Source organism: Pseudophryne corroboree, chromosome 4 (genome assembly GCF_028390025.1).
Source record: "Pseudophryne corroboree isolate aPseCor3 chromosome 4, aPseCor3.hap2, whole genome shotgun sequence".
Lineage (NCBI taxonomy): Eukaryota > Metazoa > Chordata > Amphibia > Anura > Myobatrachidae > Pseudophryne > Pseudophryne corroboree.
The window spans coordinates 535,887,983-535,908,971 of NC_086447.1; the positions used below are offsets into that span (position 1 = coordinate 535,887,983).

The 20,989-nt window shown below is 47.6% G+C and overlaps 1 protein-coding gene across 1 annotated transcript in view; it reads left to right on the plus strand.

Moving 5' to 3' along the window:
* Positions 1–20,989, plus strand: part of ENPP1 (ectonucleotide pyrophosphatase/phosphodiesterase 1) — a 277,653-nt gene that overhangs the window by 134,629 nt on the left and 122,035 nt on the right. Inside the window, exons 9-10 of the mRNA XM_063917308.1 lie at positions 8,306–8,415; positions 10,188–10,253. Of these exons, the coding sequence (XP_063773378.1) occupies positions 8,306–8,415; positions 10,188–10,253 (176 nt within the window). The remainder of the gene's footprint in view (positions 1–8,305; positions 8,416–10,187; positions 10,254–20,989) is intronic.

Sequence of the window (20,989 nt, forward strand, 5' to 3'; positions counted from 1 at the left end):
TCCTCTCCATCTCCTCAAGATTGTAACCTCCCAGTCTCGCTTCAAGTTGCTCAACGTTATCAGAACGTCATTGCCCTCCTGGATTCCGGAGCAGCTGGGAACTTTATTACTGAAGCCTATGTTAAACGGTGGTCCCTACCCACCGAGAGACTTCCTTCGTCCTTTTCCTTAACTGCTGTGGATGGCAGTAAAATTTTTGATACAGTTATTTCTCTAAGGACTCTACCAGTTCGTCTGAGAGTGGGAGTTCTTCATTCCGAACTTATTTCATTTTTAGTGATTCCAAGAGCCACACATCCTGTGGTCCTGGGCCTTCCATGGCTCCGTCTTCACAATCCTACAATTGATTGGACGACTACGCAAATCCTGGCATGGGGTTCCTCCTGTACTAAAACATGTTTGTTTAAAGTGTTGCCTGTCTGTTCTTCCTCCCCCAGGTCGTCTGATGTTCCACCTCCTCCATATCAAGATTTCACGGATGTGTTCAGTAAAGCTTCTGCTGATATCCTTCCTCCTCATAGAGAATGGGACTGCCCGATTGATCTCGTTCCAGGGAAGGTTCCACCTCGAGGCCGAACTTATCCGTTGTCTCTCCCCGAGACACATTCTATGGAGGAATACATTAAAGAGAACCTAGCAAAGGGGTTCATTCGACCTTCTTCTTCTCCAGCCGGCGCAGGCTTCTTTTTTGTAAAGAAGAAAGATGGTGGTCTGCGGCCGTGCATCGACTACAGAGGTTTGAACGACATTACCATCAAGAACCGCTATCCTTTACCCCTGATTACTGAGCTCTTTGACAGAGTTAGCGGAGCTACCATCTTTACAAAGCTGGACCTGAGAGGTGCATACAATCTCATCCGGATCCGTGAGGGTGACGAGTGGAAGACCGCATTTAACACCCGTGACGGACATTATGAGTACCTCGTCATGCCCTTCGGATTGAGCAATGCTCCAGCTGTCTTCCAGCATTTCGTCAATGAGATCTTCAGAGACATTCTATACCGTCATGCCGTGGTCTATCTAGATGATATCCTCATTTTTGCCAACGATTTAGAGGAACATCGTTTCTGGGTAAAGGAGGTTCTGTCCCGTCTCCGTGTCAATCATCTCTACTGCAAATTAGAGAAATGCGTCTTTGAAGTCAAGTCCATTCCGTTTCTAGGGTACATTGTGTCCGGTTCCGGACTAGAGATGGATCCTGAGAAACTACAAGCAATCCAGAATTGGCCGGTACCCTTAACCCTCAAAGGGGTCCAGAGGTTCTTAGGGTTCGCCAATTATTACCGAAAGTTTATACGAGACTTTTCCACCATTGTGGCGCCTATTACTGCTTTCACCAAGAAGGGTGCTAACCCGTCCAAGTGGTCTGAAGAAGCCATGCAAGCTTTTCATCTTTTAAAACAGAGGTTCATCTCTGCACCTGTCCTGAAACAGCCTGACATCGACTCTCCTTTCATCTTAGAGGTGGATGCCTCCTCCGTTGGAGTAGGAGCGGTGTTATCTCAGAGGGCTAAAGATGGTCATTTACATCCTTGCAGTTTCTTCTCACGGAAGTTCTCCCCAGCGGAGCGCAACTATGCCATTGGCGACCAGGAGTTGCTAGCCATCAAGCTCGCTCTAGAGGAGTGGAGATATCTGTTGGAGGGAGCTTCTCATTCAATCACCATCCTTACAGACCACAAGAACCTTCTATATCTAAAAGGCGCACAATGTCTCAACCCTCGTCAGGCCAGATGGGCACTTTTCTTTTCCAGGTTCGACTTTAAACTCCAGTTCTGTCCGGGCTCTCAGAATCGCAAGGCCGATGCCCTTTCCCGCTCATGGGAGCAAGAAAATGAGTCAGAGTCTTCAGACAAGCATCCTATTATAAATCCGTTGGCATTCTCCACGGTAGGGATGGACTCTACGCCCCCATCAGGGAAAAGTTTTGTGAAGCCGACACTAAGGAAGAAGCTCATGCATTGGGCCCATGCTTCCCGTTTTGCCGGACATACAGGTATCCAAAAAACCCTGGAGTTTATCTCTAGGTCCTATTGGTGGCCAACTCTGAAAAAGGACGTTTTGGAGTTTATTGCATCTTGCCCAAAGTGTGCTCAACATAAAGTATCCCGCCAGTCGCCTGCGGGGCAACTGGTTCCACTATCTGTTCCCCGTCGACCATGGACCCATTTGTCGATGGATTTTATTACAGATTTGCCCATGTGCAACAAGTTCAATACCATCTGGGTGGTAGTTGACCGGTTCACCAAGATGGCACACTTCATTCCTCTCACCGGTCTTCCGTCAGCTTCCAAGTTGGCTCAAGTATTCATACAAGAGATCTTCCGACTCCACGGTCTTCCAGAAGAAATTATCTCAGATCGAGGAGTTCAATTCACAGCCAAATTCTGGCGAAGTTTATGTCAAGTCCTCCAAGTCAAGTTAAAGTTTTCCACGGCTTACCATCCTCAGACCAATGGTCAAACTGAGAGGGTGAATCAGGACTTGGAGGCCTTCCTCCGCATCTATGTGTCCTCCTCTCAAGATGACTGGGTTCAATTACTTCCCTGGGCCGAGTTCTGTCATAACAACCAGTATCATTCTTCATCTTCTTCAACACCATTCTTCACCAACTTTGGATTCCACCCTAAAGTCCCTGAGTTCCAACCTCTTCCAGCAACTTCTGTTCCCGCAGTGGATATCACCTTGCATCAGTTTGCCAATATCTGGAAGAGCGTACGATCAGCTCTGCTCAAGGCATCGTTCAGGTACAAGAAGTTTGCGGATAAGAAGCGTCGAGCAGTTCCTGCTCTCAAGGTGGGTGATCGGGTATGGTTATCCACGAAGAATTTGAGGTTAAGAGTTCCCAGTATGAAGTTTGCACCTCGCTACATCGGTCCTTTCAAAATTGATCAAGTCATCAATCCTGTTGCTTACAGACTCCAGTTACCTCCCTTCTTAAAAATACCCAGGACATTCCATGTTTCCCTGTTGAAACCGCTAATCTTGAATCGGTTTCATTCCTCACTTCCACCAACTCCGAAAGTCCAAACTCAACGAGGCGTTGAGTATGAAGTGGCCAAGATCCTGGACTCACGTCACCGTTACGGTCAACTTCAGTATCTCATTGACTGGAAGGGCTATGGTCCTGAAGAACGCTCTTGGACCAATGCCTCTGACGTCCATGCTCCTGCCTTGGTCCGAAATTTCCATGCAAAGTTTCCTTTAAAGCCTAAGAAGTGTCCTGGGGCCACTCCTAAAGGGGGGGGTGCTGTCACGATCCGGGTATCTGGACGCCATTACTTACCCTTCAGATGCCTCCTAAGGCGGGCTCAGCGTTCCAGGACCGGATTCCGCTGTTCCTGAGTTTCCACATACAGAGTGGTCTTTTCATCAGCCGCGGCCTCCGCTGTGCCCGCGTGGTTAAATGTGCATCTATCAGCCTGGCGTCTCCTGTCTCCGGTGGCCGGCGCCGCCATTACTGTTTCCCAGACCACATGGATTACAAACCAAACTTCCCTCCAAGTGTCTGCATGGGCGCAGCCATCTTGGATTCTGTCATCTGATCATTTCCACCAATCTGCTGTCTGTGTTGTTGATTTGCATAATTGCCTAGCCAACCCCTTCCTTGCTGCAGGTATAAGTAAGCTGTACCTGAGCAAGGAAGACGTCAGTGCTTTGGTTGTCAAACCTAGTTCCTGTTTGTCTCTCTTCTATGATTGTCTTCCAGGTTCCAGCTCCTGTCTCAAGACTTCCACCATAGAGACCCGCACCAGCATTCCACCTGCGGTGTAGCCTGACTCTCCAATCCATTGTGGATTCATCTGTTTCCAGCTACAACACTACCTGCTTCCAGCCTCAGCTTCCAGCAGAGTACAGCTTCCCTTAAAGGGCCGGTGTCCTTTCTACACTTTACCACTCTCCACCGGAATTATTATTTCTCCGCTCTCAAGTTCTACATTTCAGTTCACATTTCATCGCTCCCAAAGTTCATTTATTATTTAACTGGTTCCAGCCAGTATCCACTCCGTGCTAACAACAGTCTGGTTCCAGCCAGTATCCACAGCAGCTGTTTTACCTTCAGCAACCCAGCTCTTCCTGGAACACCAGCTGGTATAATCCTGGGTTATCTCCATTGCTACAGCCGGGCCTGGTAAGGACTTTCCATCTAGAAGATCATAAGAACTATCTCACACTACCAGTGCCCTGTGGCTCCTGCCATGCTGTAGTACTCAGGAACTGTATTTATTCTTTGCTGACTTTTACGTTTTCTTTTATTGCTGCTGTGATGCGGAGTTGTCATAATAAACATCATTGACTTTTATCTAAGTTGTCGTGGTCACGCCTTCGGGCAGTTATTATTCATGTTACTTACATGTCCAGGGGTCTGATACAACCTCCCAGGTTCCGGTACATCTCAGCCCCTACAACTGAGGCTGCCTCCCGTCAGCTCAGGCCCTCAGTTGTGACACCCGATAGTGTAAATCCAAACAGGAAGGAGTTAAGACTGTTCCCCCCTCTCCCCTACTCCTAACGCTAACCCTCAACAGCATAACCCTTACCTCCCCTTTTAGTGCCTAACCCTAAGCCCCCTCTCTCTGCAGCCTAACCCTAACACCCCCCTCTGGGTGGTGCCTAAACCTAACCCCCTCCTCCCACCACCGACCCTAACTGTAACCCGCCCGCTATACTTATGGTTAGGATGCCTGCTGTTGAGATTCCGACGTCAGCCTCTTGACCCTGTCAGGATTCCGGAGTCAGTATTATGAGGATTAACACAGTACAGTGGGTAGAGTCCCTTATAACGAAAGTTGCTTCAACATAGCTGAGAACAGTGACTGGCAAGGTTAAAGTAAAGTAAAGATTGTAGCAAATCGCACATCTTAAGCTGTCTTCTTGGCTCTTTTATTGTGCAAGCCAGACATGGAAGAGTACTTGGGTAACATTATGGGATATATACCAAGCCTTGGAGAGGGATAAAGTGGAGAGTACAGATGTGCAGTGGGCATTTTTCGTGTTTTGGATTTGGGTCTGCGGTCGTGTTTTGGATTCGGACACATTTTGGCAAAACCACCCTTTCGGGTTTTGGATTCGGATGTGTTTTGGATTCGGGTGATTTAAAAAAAAAAAACTCAAACAGCTAAAATCATAGAATTTTGGGGTAATTTTGATCACATAGTATTATTAACCTCAATAACCATAATTTCCGCTCATTTCCAGTCTGTTCTGAACACCTCACAATATTATTTTTAGTCGTAAAATTTGCACCGAGGTCGCTGGATGACTAAGCTAAGCGACCCAAGTGGGTGGCACAAACACCTGGCCCATCTAGGAGTGGCACTGCAGTGTCAGACAGGATGACACTTAAAAAAATAGTCCCCAAACAGCACATGATGCAAATAATAAATAAAAAAAGAGGTGCAAGATGGAATTGTCCTTGGGCCCTCCCACCCACCCTTATGTTGTATAAACAGGACATGCACACTTTAACAAACCAATCATTTAAGTGACAGGTTCTGCCACACGACAGTGGCTGAAATGATTGGTTTGTTTGGGCCCCCACAAAAAAAGAAGAAATTAATCACCCCACCAAAAAAGAAGCAATTCATCTCTCCTTGCACAAACTGGCTCTACAGAGGCAGGATGTTGTCCTCATCCTCACCCTCAGATTTCTCACCCCTTTCAGGGTGTAGATCCTCCTCCTCCTCCTCATCACAGATTATTCGGCCCCACTGGAATCCACCATCACAGGTCCCTGTGTACTTTCTGGAGGCAATTGCTGGTAAATGTCTCCATGGAGGAATTTATAATTCATTTTGATGAACATCATCTTCTCCACATTTAGTGGAATTAACCTCCTACGCCGATCGCTGACAAGGTGACCGGCTGCACTAAACACTCTTTCGGAGTACACACTGGAGGGGGGGCAACTTAGGTAAAATAAAGCCAGTTTGTGCAAGGGCCTCCAAATTGCCTCTTTTTCCTGCCAGTATACATACGGACTGTCTGACATGCCTACAGTTATGCTGTCGCCCATATGATCCTCCACCATTCGTTCAATGGCGACAGAATCATATGCAGTGACAGTAGACGACATGTCAGTAATCGTTGGCAGGTCCTTCAGTCCGGACCAGATGTCAGCACTTGCTCCTGACTGCCCTGCATCACCGACAGTGGGTGGGTTTGGAAATTTTATCCTTTTCCTGGCAGCTCCAGTTGCGGTAGAAAATGAAGGAGGAGCTGTTGACGGGTCACGTTCCGCTTGACTTGACCATTGTCTCACTAGCAGGTCTTTGAACATCTGCAGACTTGTGTCTGCCGGAAAGAGAGATACAATGTAGGCTTTAAACCTAGGATTGAGCACGGTGGCCAAAATGTAGTGCTCTGATTTCAACAGATTAACCACCCGTGAATCCTGGTTAAGCGAATGAAGGGCTCCATCCACAAGTCCCACATGCCTAGCGGAATCGCTCCATCTTAGCTCCTCCTTCAATCTCTCCAGCTGCTTCTGCAAAAGCCTGATGAGGGGAATGACCTGACTTAGGCTGGCAGTGTCTGAACTGACTTCAAGTGTGGCAAGTTCAAAGGGTTGGAGAACCTTGCACAACACGGAAATCATTCTCCACTGCGCTTGAGTCGGGCGCATTCCCCCTCCTTTGCCTATATCGTATAGTGTATAGGCTTGAATGGCCTTTTGCTGCTCCTCCATCCTCTGAAGCACATAGAGGGTTGAATTCCACCTCGTTACCACCTCTTGCTTCAGGTGATGGCAAGGCAGGTTCAGGAGTGTTTGCTGGCGCTCCAGTCTTCGGCACGTGGTGGCTGAATGCCGAAAGTGGCCCGCAATTTTTCAGGCCATCCACAGCATCTCCTGTATGCCCCTGTCGTTTTTCAAAAAATTATGCCCACCAAATTAATTGTATGTGCAAAACATAGGACGTGCTGGAATTTGCCCACATGCATTGGCCTACTTGCAGAGGGCAAGCAAATGGTGGAAGGAGCCACCTCTTCCCGTCCAGTGTTGGGAAGGTCAGGCATCGCACCCGCCGACACATTTGGACTCTCCTTGGGGATTTGTGATTTAGAACGCACAATTCTTTACTGTGCTTTTGCCAGCTTAACTCTCTTCATTTTTCTAGCGGGAGGATGAGTTCTTCCATCGTCATGTGAAGCTGAACCACTAGTCATGAGGAAGATAGGAGAGGGCCTTAGCCATTCCTTGCCACTCCGTGTCGTAAATGGCATATTGGCAAGTTTACGCTTCTCCTCAGATGATTTTAATTTATATTTTTGGGTCATTTTATTGAACTTTTGCTTTTTGGATTTTACATTCTCTCTACTATGACATTGGGCATCGGCCTTGGCAGACGACATTGATGGCATTTCATCGTCTCTGCCATGACTAGTGGCAGCAGCTTTAGCACTAGGTGGAAGTGGATCTTGATCTTTCCCTATTTTACCCTCCAAATTTTTGTTCTCCATTTTTTAATATGTGGAATTATATGCCAGTAATATATCTGGAATTAGACGGCAGTAATGTCTGGAATTAGATACCACTAGATAGATTAGATACCAGATACCACTGTGACTGGAATGATGATGATCTATGCACAGTGACAGGACACTACCACAGCACCCTACAGCAGCAAGATGCAGCACAAGACACTGAGCACTGATGATACTACTGAGCAGTGATACTGAGAACTGACACTGAGCAGCACGATGCAGCACAAGATACTGTACTAGTATTAGTATTAGTGAGCAGCACAAAAGCACTCTGGAATTGTCACTCCCCCAGATACCACTGTGACTGGAATGATGATGACCGATGCACAGTCACAAGACACTACTACCACAGCACCCTACAGCAGCAAGATGCAGCACAAGACACTGTACTAGTATTAGTATGACTGAGCAGCACAATGAGCACTGATACTGAGCACTGATACTGAAAAAACTGACACTGAGAGAACGTAGCCACGTCCTCTCTGTACTCTCTACAATGCCCGAGTAAAAATGGCGGCGACGTGCGGCTCTTTATATGGAATCCAAATCCTGTGAGAATCTGACAGCGGGATGATGACGTTTTGCCTCGTTCGGGTTTTCCGAGTCAGGCGGGAATAACCGAGCCGGGCTCGAACCGTGTTTGACACGTGGAGTTTGGTAGGGTTCGGTTCTCGGCGAACCAAACCCGCTCATCTCTAGTTGACAGAGATAAAGCACCAGCCAATCAGCTCCTAACTGCCATGTTACAGCCTGTGTTTGAAAAATGCTTAGTACATCTGCCTCATTATCCAGTTAATGAACCATTATACTCTGTTTATAGGTATGGATAACAGCAATGAATCAAGGATTAAAGGCTGCAACTTTCTTCTGGCCAGGATCAGATGTTAAGATTAATGGAACCTATCCAACTTACTATAAAGAATACAATGGGTAATTACATAAGAGGTGGTACTTAATATAGTTCTAGATTGTAATTCTGTATCAATCTCCAACTGAAAAAAATACATGTTTCCCAATATACTGTATCAGGAAGTGGGTGTGGTAAAGTGGATTAGCACATGTTTTGTGTGATACATGTGCGTGTATTGGATTTATTGGATTTACAGTTGTGTCCTTGAACATCTTTGTTCTGTGCGCTACAAGTCATGTTACACATAACGTGCGAGTGTCGTGTGACTCGGTAGTGCTGAGTGTCTTTTTTTTTTTTTTTCTCCCACGAAAATGCGTCTTAGATGCAAAGCAATGTAATAGGATGCACAAGCCACTTCTGCTGATTAAAATAATATGCAGCATGCATGTATGACTGCGACTATATTGGTATACAAAATGCTATGCTATAGTGTTTTCATGGAAAACACTGTAACGTGGCATTTTGGATGCAGATAGAGCCGCAATTACAGACAGAATATAGGCATGCCACATATCATTTATTTCAGCAGAAGTTGCTTGTGCATCCTATTATATTACTTTGCATTAAAAGGCATTTTCGCGGGAAAAAACGCAAAAAAATACGCTTGGTGCTACAGAGTCCTGCCATGGCATGGTGCGACCAGAGGCGTCACTCACTCTAATTTCATCCGGTGTGGCTGTAGCCACAAAATGGGCGTGGCTTCATGGGGTGGGGGTGTAGCTTCACATGAGGGGCGTGACTAAGCATCCCGACCCCCGTTTCGTCACTTCAGGGTCCGGGAGAGATGCGGCCTGCCCCGGAGACTGGCATGCCTGCTGTGCTGGTGTCTACAGGATGACAGGAACCAGGTTGATGCATGTAATGTTGCAATGCAGCACCCGGCTCTTGTCACTGTGCAGGAGTTGCCACTTTGGTGTTACCCCTCGGTGGGTGATGCCACTGGGCTTGACTTCAAGGACTGTTTAGCATGACTGCAGCAGGGATGTAAGAGGACACATCTGTAGTCTTATTTTGTCCCAATCTTTTCTGGGTAAATGATGGAAGGTATGTGTAAATGAGTAAATACATCTAGACGGGATGCCGTCAAGATCCCGCTGGACGGAATCCCGGCGGTCGGAATACCGAAGCCGTAATCCCGACCGTCACAATCCCGACATATTCTCCCACTGTGGGTGTCCACGACACCTATAGAGGGAGAATAAATTAGTGTGCCGAGCATAGCAAGGTACCGTGCCCGCAGCGTGGCGAGCGCAGCGAGCCCGCAAGGGGCTGCGTTGCACTCGCCCCCCTGTCGGGATTGTGCCAGTCGGGATTCCGGTGTCGGTATTCCGACCGCCGGGATACCGTCCGGTGGTATTTCGTACTGATCCCATTTAGACATGCATTTTTCCCAATATCGGTATTGCTGTAGAGAGCTCTGTTATAAAATGAAGTGATAACCTTTTAAACCATAACTTTCGTTACCAGATGCTGTTGGGGTCTGTATGTAGTGGTTAATATTAAACTTTATGCATGTAGTATTGGATTAATCATTCTACTAATTTGCTAGTGAAAAGCTAGAAATGAAAAAAAAAAAAAAAGAATTAAGTTGCTCTTTAATATTATGTATGAATGTTGTTATATTGTGAGTAATAGCATAAAACAGTAAATTACTGAAAATATTGTGTGACCTAAAAGAAACAAAATACAGTTATCACCATTCTATGAGCATCCTGTTGTAAATGTCTGATTTTAATGTTTGATATACCATTTTTACAGTTATAAATATAATACAATGCATTTCTTTCTGTAGCTCAGTCCCTTTTGAAGATAGAGTCATGGCTGTCCTTAATTGGCTACGTTTGCCTGCAGATGTTAGGTAAGCTCATTTTTCTTGTAATTTAATACAAGGAGTGACAAAGTGTATTTAAAGTCTACTGTCAAATATTAATTATCTATATGGCTTCATAACTGTTATTTATAAAACTATTCTACAATACTGTACACTCAATTATACTGTATACTACACGCTGCAGGCTAATATATTAGTATACACTAATATTACACACTACTCCAGAAGTACACAATCTGTGTCTATCGAGCTTGTGAAACTTAAAGTCCCATCATGTCCTGACAGCCAGTTGTGGAAGGACATGCTGTGACTTCTGTTCCCACAACAGCCTGAGAGCCATTAATTGGCCAAGTCTACTGTTAATACAAAAACTATTGAACTGCCACTCACAACTAAACTATCTGGCTGTAGCATATGCTTTCCTCGCTCAATGACTTCTCTCCCATATACAGCATTGTTTGACAGGAGGAGCCACACGCTGGTGTCTGATGGTGTGGCTCTGATTGATAGTTCTGTATTAATGGGCTTATCATGCTATACACTATCATAGTTCTGGTGCTAGAAATACTAAAGCCCCGTACACACAGGGGAGATATGTGCTGAGCGATCTAGCACAGACCGCTCAGCACACATCTCTCCCCCCGCACAGCACAGTGCGATGTGTGCTGAGCGAGGAGGGGGGGGGGGGGGGGGGGGGGGCTGGGAGAGGGGCGATCATCTCACCCAGAGGTGAAATGAGCAATCTCACTAGATTTGTCATGCATGCATGCCAAATCTAGAGCTGGCGATAGTGTCTCGAGGGGCCGCGCATCGCTGTCGCCGGCACCCTACACACGTAGAGATCTGTGCTTAATTTCTAAGCAATCTAGAAATTAAGCACGGATCTCTCCGTGTGTACCCCCTTTAAGCATTGTTTGCAGACATGTAAAGTCTGTGTAATATCTAATGTATTATTTTGAGATGGTGATATACTGTATGTATTTACTTCTGTAACAAATACATGTGTGAACACTGAGCTGTGATGTTATTAGTTATTATTGTGAACTCTATATGATAAGTAATAACACACCCCTGTAAATTATCACCGTCACCAAGGAGTACCGCAACAATGCACAAAGTTAGTCATTTTTGTCCTTTGATATCTATAATTACTGTAAATCATGCATTATTCTTTATAAATTAATACTCAAATTTTGTAAGCAAACACTGAAGTGATGTCGTCAGACCTCATGATAAGCAGTTACCTCTTTTGTCCTGAATCCAGGACAGCTGGGAGGTGTGCATTGATAATGGATGGTGCGAGTATAAGATATGAACTGGTATTATTGGGGGAGAGGCTGGGGCAGTATACTGATTTTGAGCTGCTGCTGAACAAGCCTCTAGGGGTCTGTAAAGGCCTAAAGTCACATGTACATTCCTCCATGCAGTGTGGCCATGTTGTGAATGCGTGTGCATGTGCGTGTGTTGCAAGCTGTCCTGATTTCAAATTTCAAAAATTCCAGTTCTGTTTCTGAGTTGGGAATAAAGCCAAGAAATAAAAAATAAGTAACTTTACACCTGGATAAACCATAGCATACTGCAGGGGGTGCAAATAGATATATTTTTTGTTGTAGGGTAAATACTGGCTGCTGTTGCATGTAGCCCACACATGCTGGACAGCTTTATTTTTACACTGCAAATTATATTTGAGCTTGGACACTCCCCTCACAAATCTATCCCTCTCTGCACATTCTAAATCTGCTCCTATCAGTACGGCAACATGGGTTTGCCAAGGCGCACAGGTACTTGCTCTTTTTTGCTTTACTCCCAACTCATCATTAGTTCATAATTTTCAATGCATATAATACACAAACACACACACGGATGTAACTAGCGGTGTGCAAGGGGTACAACCGTGCAGGGCCTTAGGGCAGCGCTGTCAGTGCCCCACGGCCTTTGCCTCCTTTGGACACACCGGCATGCACCTTGCAGCCTGTAACTGACCCTCTGGGTATTGCTGTACTTCCTGGTGCTGGTAGCCTTGTTGGCTTGGTGCACCGTTATGCCACGGGAGCAGAACATGCACAGGGCACATGGCCACCCTATTTTGACACTATACACACACACTAAGACACACTTTCCTTTGATCAGGGTTTTGCAGTTTGTACTTTTTGTTGTTTTTTAGCATCCAGTTTACCTGATACCTGATTGTATTTGTGTGTGCACTGTGTTTTTATTATGTCATAGATTTCAATGTATAGAAACTATGGGCCTGATGATACAGATGTGGTTGGAGTTTCTATTGCTGCTGCATGCATAGAAGCAGCAGCGATAGCTCTAATATGGTAATGCAGCAGGAGCCGTCACGTGTCTTGCATGCATTACTGATCCAAACTGCGTCCTAGGGCGCAGTATCGGATCTTCCCTGTCACCATTGGTCAGCTGCATGATCCATAGGGTCATGCAAGCCAGTCACCACAGGAGTTACCAAGAGGGCAGGAAATTACCGTCATCTGACGGAGACACTGACCTCATCACTCCCTCGCAATGGCAGTCACACACCTCCGTTTTAAGAAACGGAGGCCGTTGTCGCTGCCCCCCTGCCCTTCAAACAGCAGCAGACTGTTGATTGCTGACAATCTGCTGCTGTTCTGTTTCGCAGAACCCGTTTGCACATACAACAGTTTGTGGCACAGGATGCCTGTCACTGACCTAGGTTGGGGGTGTTGTGAACTCGGGGGTTCTCCCGATGGTAGGGGAAAGGAACCACAGTTGGGTCGGAACAGGGATGGCTTGATATAGGTCTTCCTCATACAGGACTCTGACAGTAAAGCTTGGTGAAAATATTAAAGGACTTTATTGCAGGAAGAGAGCAACACAATGTCACATAACAGAGAAGGAGCGTATGGAGAAATGTCCAGGAAGTACTTGTGAGTGATGGTAAAAGATACTGGTGACTGAAGAACTTGAAAGCGGTGGTTAAAAGACACTGATGATTTGAAGAACTTGAGAGCGGTGGTTAAGACTCTGATAATTTGAAGAACTTGATGTCATGACTGTGGTTTTGTGAACCCGGTGTTAGTGAAGTCTGTGCGGGCGACTGGAGGATTATATGAATACTACCACTGACCTGGTTTGGGAGTGTTGTGAACTCGGGGTTTCTTCCGGTGACTGGGAAGAGGAACCGCAGCAGAGATGGCCGAATCTAGGTTCTCCTCATGCAGGATTAGGTCGGCAGACAGGAGGCACGTGTGGACGCTGAAGGTCTCCTGAAAGACAGAACTGGAAAGGTGCTGATGAATCAGTGAAGATACCAGGTACAACTGTGCTAAAGTGCACTGTTGCTTGGAGACACTGAGATGCTTGGAAAAACTAAGGTGCTAGGAGGCGCGGAGGCGCTTGGAGACACTGAGATACTAGGAGGCACGGAAGTGCTTGGACGCACTGAGGTGCTTGGAGGTACTGGGGTGCGTAGAGACACTGGGGTGCGTAGAGACACTGGGGTGCGTAGAGACACTGGGGTGCGTAGAGACACGGAGGTGCTGGAGGCACGAGGTGCTGAGGCACGGGATGCTGAAAGCACAGAGGTACTGGAGGCACGGAAGTGCTTGGACGCACTGAGGTGCTTGGAGGTACTGGGGTGCGTAGAGACACTTGGGTGCGAAGAGACACTTGGGTGCGAAGAGACACTGGGGTGCGAAGAGACACTGGGGTGCGTAGAGACACGGAGGTGCTGGAGGCACGAAGATGCTGGGGGGAACGGAGGTGCTGAGGCACGGGGTGCTGAAAGCACGGAGGTACTGAGTCACGGAGATGCTGGAAGCACGGAGGTGCTGAGGCACGGGGTGCTGAAAGCACGGAGGTACTGAGTCACGAAGATGCTGGAAGCACGGAGGTGCTGAGGCACGGGATGCCGAAAGCACAGAGGTACTGGAAGCACGAGGTGCTGAGTCACGGAGATGCTGGAAGCACGGAGGTACTGAGGCACGGAGGTACTGAGTCACGGAGATGCTGGAAGCACGGAGGTACTGAGTCACGGAGATGCTGGAAGCACGGAGGTACTGAGGCACGGAGGTACCGAGTCACGGAGATGCTGGAAGCACGGAGGTACTGAGGCACGGAGGTACTGAGTCACGGAGGTACTGAGTCACGGAGATGCTGGAAGCACGGAGGTACTGAGGTACTGAGGCACGGAGGTACTGAGGCACGGAGGTGCAGAGACACAAAAGCCACAGGGATACGGGAGCTCTGGAGATCACAACTACAACAGCAGTAAAACTGAAACACGACAGTTGTGGTTTTCAGTGGAGAATACGGAATTCAGTACTGTGCCTTTAAATTGAGACTCATGGAAATGGTGAAATCAATATCAACAAAAAAGTAAACCAAACGGTAACAAGGGAACAGAGTTTCCACAGGAACTTAGGTACAAAGATTACCTTTAGAGAGCTCAGCTTGAAGACTCACACAAAGCTGTGTGTGACACGAGGAACTGGCCCAGTTTCTAACTCAGCCTCCTGATTTATACTTCCTGGTCCTTGGTGATTGGTGAGCAGGATTAGGTGATGCAGAGAGTCTCAGGCTGGCAGAGGATTGAACAACTCTGGGTCAGGTGAACAGTCACTGTCATGTGACTACTCTAGCCAAGGCTGTGATGTAGAATGAGGCCTAGCAGGCCGAGAGAACACTGAAGCCTGAACTTCTGCAAAACACAGGATGCTTGCTTTTAGACCTAAAGTTCAGATTACTGAATTCAGCCTCACACAGGAGATCACCACAGGTGGAGCTAATTAACTATTACCTCTCAGGCAGAGAACTCAGGAAAACTCATAGTGCTGACAAGCTGTTTAACTCCGTGAGTGAAAAGACACAGGATCCAGGACAGATGGCAGGGGTAAGTCACCAAATATAAAACCTACAGTCAGGATTGTGACAGTATCCCCCTCTGCAAGGGTGGACTCCGGACACCCATCTTGAATCTTAGAGGAACTTGAAGAATAACTTGTACACAAAGCTTCTAAAAAGTGGAAACCAGAGGGTCCAGAAACAAAACTTAAGCTGGATTCTTTAGAAGTCTTCCTGATCTTCATCTTCAGAACAGGTAGACCATCCATCATTGACAAAACTGGAATTTCCTTCATCTGAAAGGACTGAGGAATAAACTGTAGAAGGTTTCTTTCCTAGATTAGTAGTACGAGAGGATTGTGCTTTTGAAGCTAGCACTCCACTGAGGCTTAAATCAATTCTTGTTCTATAGTGAGGACTTTTCATACCGAGACCTGTAGAGTTTTTTGGTAATTCTGGATCCTCTTCATGCGTTAAAGTATAACAGGAACGAATGGGACCTCCCAGGAAAGGAGTAGAATCATGAACTGAATCAAATTCACAGTCTGAGTCTAAGTCTATTGGAAGATACCAGTCTTCTTTGGGAGTAACTACATCCGTTTTGTAAGCTGCATTAACAAGTTCAGAATAACACAAGGAACTTGGAGTGGAATCAATGGAAACATAACCAACTCCTAAATCAACAGGCTGTTGCCTTTGTACAGTTCCCCAATTCTTGGCATCACTGAAATTCTTAAGGTATTGGTTCATTAAGGCATTATCTTGCTCAGAAAGCAAGGAGTCAAAAAACGGAGCATTGGCTGAATGTTCAGAAGACTGAGTGGAGGATGAAATTGGACTCAAGGAAACAGATGTCACTGAAACATTAGACTGAGGTACACATTCAGACATTAGGTCAATAGCCTTGGTATTTTTTTTGACTTTAGATGCTACAGCAGAATTATCCCGACATTGATGAGAAAATATCCTTTCTGAAGTTGCCTCACTGGAATCCTCAAATGAGACTGAAAAGTCACTTGAAATCTCATTCTGGATGGTGATGCTAGTAATTTCCCCTGAAGCTGCGACACTCGCGTCTGCGACTGAGGCAAATGACTCTGATGACTGGATTGAGAAAGCAACATCAGTATCCTTCTCAGCAATATTAGTCTGATGTCCTTTATCCGAATCAGCAGATGGAACATTAGGTTGCTCAGACAAACTTAGGGACAAAGCTGAGAAAACTGTACTCAGATCGGTATCCGGCTCTGTAGCACATTCAGACTTTAAGTGAGTAGCCTTGGGAATTTTCTTGACTTTGGTGGCTACAGCAGATTTATTCTGACATTGATGAGAAGATGTATTAGATTTCCCTGCAGAAGTTGTGGACTCAAAGCTGGAAGACGAGGAAACAGAATCAGAGACAGACTGAAGTCTAATTTTAGAACTAGATGGTGGAAGTCCTTTACTGGGACCAACTGACAAAAGTTCTTTACTCGGATCAATGCTTGGAATCGGTTTGAGTCCAGATGAGTTTGAACAGACTGAAACTGGAGAAATCTCTGGCTGGACGAGTAGGACTGGATTAGATCCGAGGATACTTGAATTGGCTGGAGCCAAAGGAGACTGACCAGGCTGGTCCTGGAGTATCGATGGACCAGCTGGAACCGGAACGGACTGACCAGGCAGGGCCTGGAGTATTGCTGGACCGGCAGGAGCCCCCTCTTCACGGGGCTGGGCTGAGGCAAGAGCCTCCACTTCACGGGGCTGGGCAGCACTCTGTAGACTCTCTGGCTGGGCAGCACTCTGTAGACTCTCTGGCTGGGCAGTACTCTGTAGACTCTCTGGGGCTGGACCCTTTGAACCCCTCACAGGGGCTGGAGATACGGACGCCCCTCCTGGGGCTAGACACTCTGAAGACGCCCCTCCTGGGGCTGGACACTCTGAAGACGCCCCTCCTGGGGCTGGACACTCTGAAGACGCCCCTCCTGGGGCTGGACACTCTGAAGACGCCCCTCCTGGGGCTGGACACTCTGAAGACGCCCCTCCTGGGGCTGGACACTCTGAAGACGCCCCTCCAGGGGCTGGACACTCTGAAGACGCCCCTCCTGGGGCTGAAGACACGGACGCCCCTCCTTGGGCTGAAGACACGGACTCCTCTGTGACTCTAAATGGCTTAAACATTCTTCTCTGGACACCCAACTTGGGATAAGGTCTTTTAATCACCGGATCCCAGTCATAAATTTGAGTCTCTTTCAGAGTAGCCATCTTGATACCCCCGTCAGCAGTAGCAGGATCGGCTACTGTGGATGACTTGTAGACATGAGCACTGTGATACTGAGATTTGTCACCATTCCCTGGCTTACGAAGAATGCAGTCTTTAACAAAATGACTGGAATTTCCACAGTAAAGACAGAGGTGTAGCTCCCTACGCCGCTGACGTTCAGCTTCAGAGAGTTTGGGCCGTGGATAGCTCTGATGAACAACTTTTCCTTGCACAGAGGAAGAGACTCTATTAACTGGATGGGACAAAACAGGATCAACAACGTTGGTAGTATGCCCGAAGAGATCAGGCATCACAGAAAGAATACTAGACAAAAGTTCTTGTAACTGTAATAACATCTGGAAGAAAATCTGCAGTTGGTCAGGAGTCTTAGTGCAGAAGGTCAGAGAATCTCTGGAGAAAGAATTCCGCTGCAGACACTGTGCTAATTGATGCTGAGTCGACTCCAGACCTTCCAAGCGTCCTGCAATATTGCTTAGGAGGTCCTGCGTCAGACAAACACTTTCGGCCGGGTCCATGTGGCCAGTTCCTACTGTCATGACTGTGGTTTTGTGAACCCGGTGTTAGTGAAGTCTGTGCGGGCGACAGGAGGATTATATGAATACTACCACTGACCTGGTTTGGGAGTGTTGTGAACTCGGGGTTTCTTCCGGTGACTGGGAAGAGGAACCGCAGCAGAGATGGCCGAATCTAGGTTCTCCTCATGCAGGATTAGGTCGGCAGACAGGAGGCACGTGTGGACGCTGAAGGTCTCCTGAAAGACAGAACTGGAAAGGTGCTGATGAATCAGTGAAGATACCAGGTACAACTGTGCTAAAGTGCACTGTTGCTTGGAGACACTGAGATGCTTGGAGAAACTAAGGTGCTAGGAGGCGCGGAGGCGCTTGGAGACACTGAGGTACTAGGAGGCAGGGAAGTGCTTGGACGCACTGAGGTGCTTGGAGACACTGGGGTGCGTAGAGACACTGGGGTGCGTAGAGACACTGGGGTGCGTAGAGACACGGAGGTGCTGGAGGCACGAGGTGCTGAGGCACGGGATGCTGAAAGCACAGAGGTACTGGAGGCATGGAAGTGCTTGGACGCACTGAGGTGCTTGGAGGTACTGGGGTGCGTAGAGACACTGGGGTGCGAAGAGACACTGGGGTGCGAAGAGACACTGGGGTGCGAAGAGACACGGAGGTGCTGGAGGCACGAAGATGCTGGGGGGAACGGAGGTGCTGAGGCACGGGGTGCTGAAAGCACGGAGGTACTGAGTCACGGAGATGCTGGAAGCACGGAGGTGCTGAGGCACGGGGTGCTGAAAGCACGGAGGTACTGAGTCACGGAGATGCTGGAAGCACGGAGGTGCTGAGGCACGGGATGCCGAAAGCACAGAGGTACTGGAAGCACGAGGTACTGAGTCACGGAGATGCTGGAAGCACGGAGGTACTGAGGTACTGAGGCACAGAGGTACTGAGTCACGGAGATGCTGGAAGCACGGAGGTACTGAGTCACGGAGATGCTGGAAGCACGGAGGTACTGAGGTACTGAGGCACGGAGGTACGGAGGTACTGAGTCACGGAGATGCTGGAAGCACGGAGGTACTGAGGTACTGAGGCACGGAGGTACTGAGTCACGGAGGTACTGAGTCACGGAGATGCTGGAAGCACTGAGGTACTGAGGCACGGAGGTACTGAGGCATGGAGGTGCTGAGTCACAGAGGTACTGAGTCACAGAGATGCTGGAAGCACGGAGGTACTGAGGTACTGAGGCACGGAGGTACTGAGGCACGGAGGTACTGAGGCACGGAGGTGCAGAGACACAAAAGCCACAGGGATACGGGAGCTCTGGAGATCACAACTACAACAGCAGTAAAACTGAAACACGACAGTTGTGGTTTTCAGTGGAGAATACGGAATTCAGTACTGTGCCTTTAAATTGAGACTCATGGAAATGGTGAAATCAATGGCAACACAAAAATAAACCAAACGGTAACAAGGGAACAGAGTTTCCACAGGAACTTAGGTACAAATATTACCTTTAGAGAGCTCAGCTTGAAGACTCACACAAAGCTGTGTGTGACACGAGGAACTGGCCCAGTTTCTAACTCAGCCTCCTGATTTATACTTCCCGGTCCTTGGTGATTGGTGAGCAGGATTAGGTGATGCAGAGAGTCTCAGGCTGGCAGAGGATTGAACAACTCTGGGTCAGGTGAACAGTCACTGTCATGTGACTACTCTAGCCAAGGCTGTGATGTAGAATGAGGCCTAGCAGGCCGAGAGAACACTGAAGCCTGAACTTCTGCAAAACACAGGATGCTTGCTTTTAGACCTAAAGTTCAGATTACTGAATTCAGCCTCACACAGGAGATCACCACAGGTGGAGCTAATTAACTATTACCTCTCAGGCAGAGAACTCAGGAAAACTCATAGTGCTGACAAGCTGTTTAACTCCGTGAGTGAAAAGACACAGGATCCAGGACAGATGGCAGGGGTAAGTCACCAAATATAAAACCTACAGTCAGGATTGTGACACTTGAGAACGGTGGTCGAAGACACTGATGATTTGAAGAACTTGAGAGCGGTGGCCAAAGACACTGATGATTTGAAGAACTTGAGAGCGGTGGTTAAAGACACTGATGATTTGGAGAACTTGAGAGCGGTGGTTAAAGACACTGATGATTTGAAGAACTTGAGAGCTGTGGTTAAAGACACTGATGATTTGAAGAACTTGTGAGCGGTGGTTAAAGACACTGAGGATTTGTATAACTGGAGAGTGAGAGTTAAAGACACTGAGGACTTGTATAACTTGAGAGCGAGGGTTAAAGACACTGAGGACTTGTATAACTTGAGAGCGAGGGTTAAAGACACTGAGGACTTGTATAACTTGAGAGCGAGGGTTAAAGACATTGAGGACTTATATAACTTGAGAGCGACGTTTAACCTGCAGCCCACGCTGACTCCAAGAAGCACTGGTGACTAGAGCGCAGTGGAACCCAGCAGCGGCTGGGAACGCTGGAAGCTGTGCAACAACTGACACCTGGAAATGCCGGAGACACTGGGGTATGCTGCAGAGAGATCCGCCGAGGACAGAAGCATTGGCATCCACTTCAGGGGAAAAGACGATACTCAGGCGCCGAGGCGCTGCCCGGCGTCTGCCTTTGAATCTCCCGCCTCCGCTGGATTGGCGGAACAGTCTGATGACGTCACCTGCTCCCCGCCCACATGATGCCGGGTGTCCTGGCAACGCCCCTGCCCCGGAGAACCGCCGGGAGCTGCGCCAGCCAGGCGCCGGAGCCCGTGGACCAACGAAGGCGGAGGCCGCAACACAGACCAGCAGGCACGCAGGGGTAAGCGCGGTGAACGCTTGACAATGCCAATTCAACCACATCTGAATAGCCTCCTATTTGTGCTTTTCATCATGTAAAAGGTTAATTTGTCATGTAAAAGGTAAAATAAATAAAAACAGAGTATCAGCTCTTTTTACCTCTCATTTTTCTGCCTGCCTTCTTCTTTCTTCAAAGTTCTCCTTCTATTTGCCTTAGGGAAAGATTTATCAAATCTTGGAGAAAGAGTGAAGATGCTGCCCGTTCCAACCAGCTTGTAACTGTTATTTAACAGGCTATGCTAGACAGCTAATTGGTTGCTGCGGGCAGGATGGGAAATGTATTGCATATTTACATGGTTTTGCCCAACTG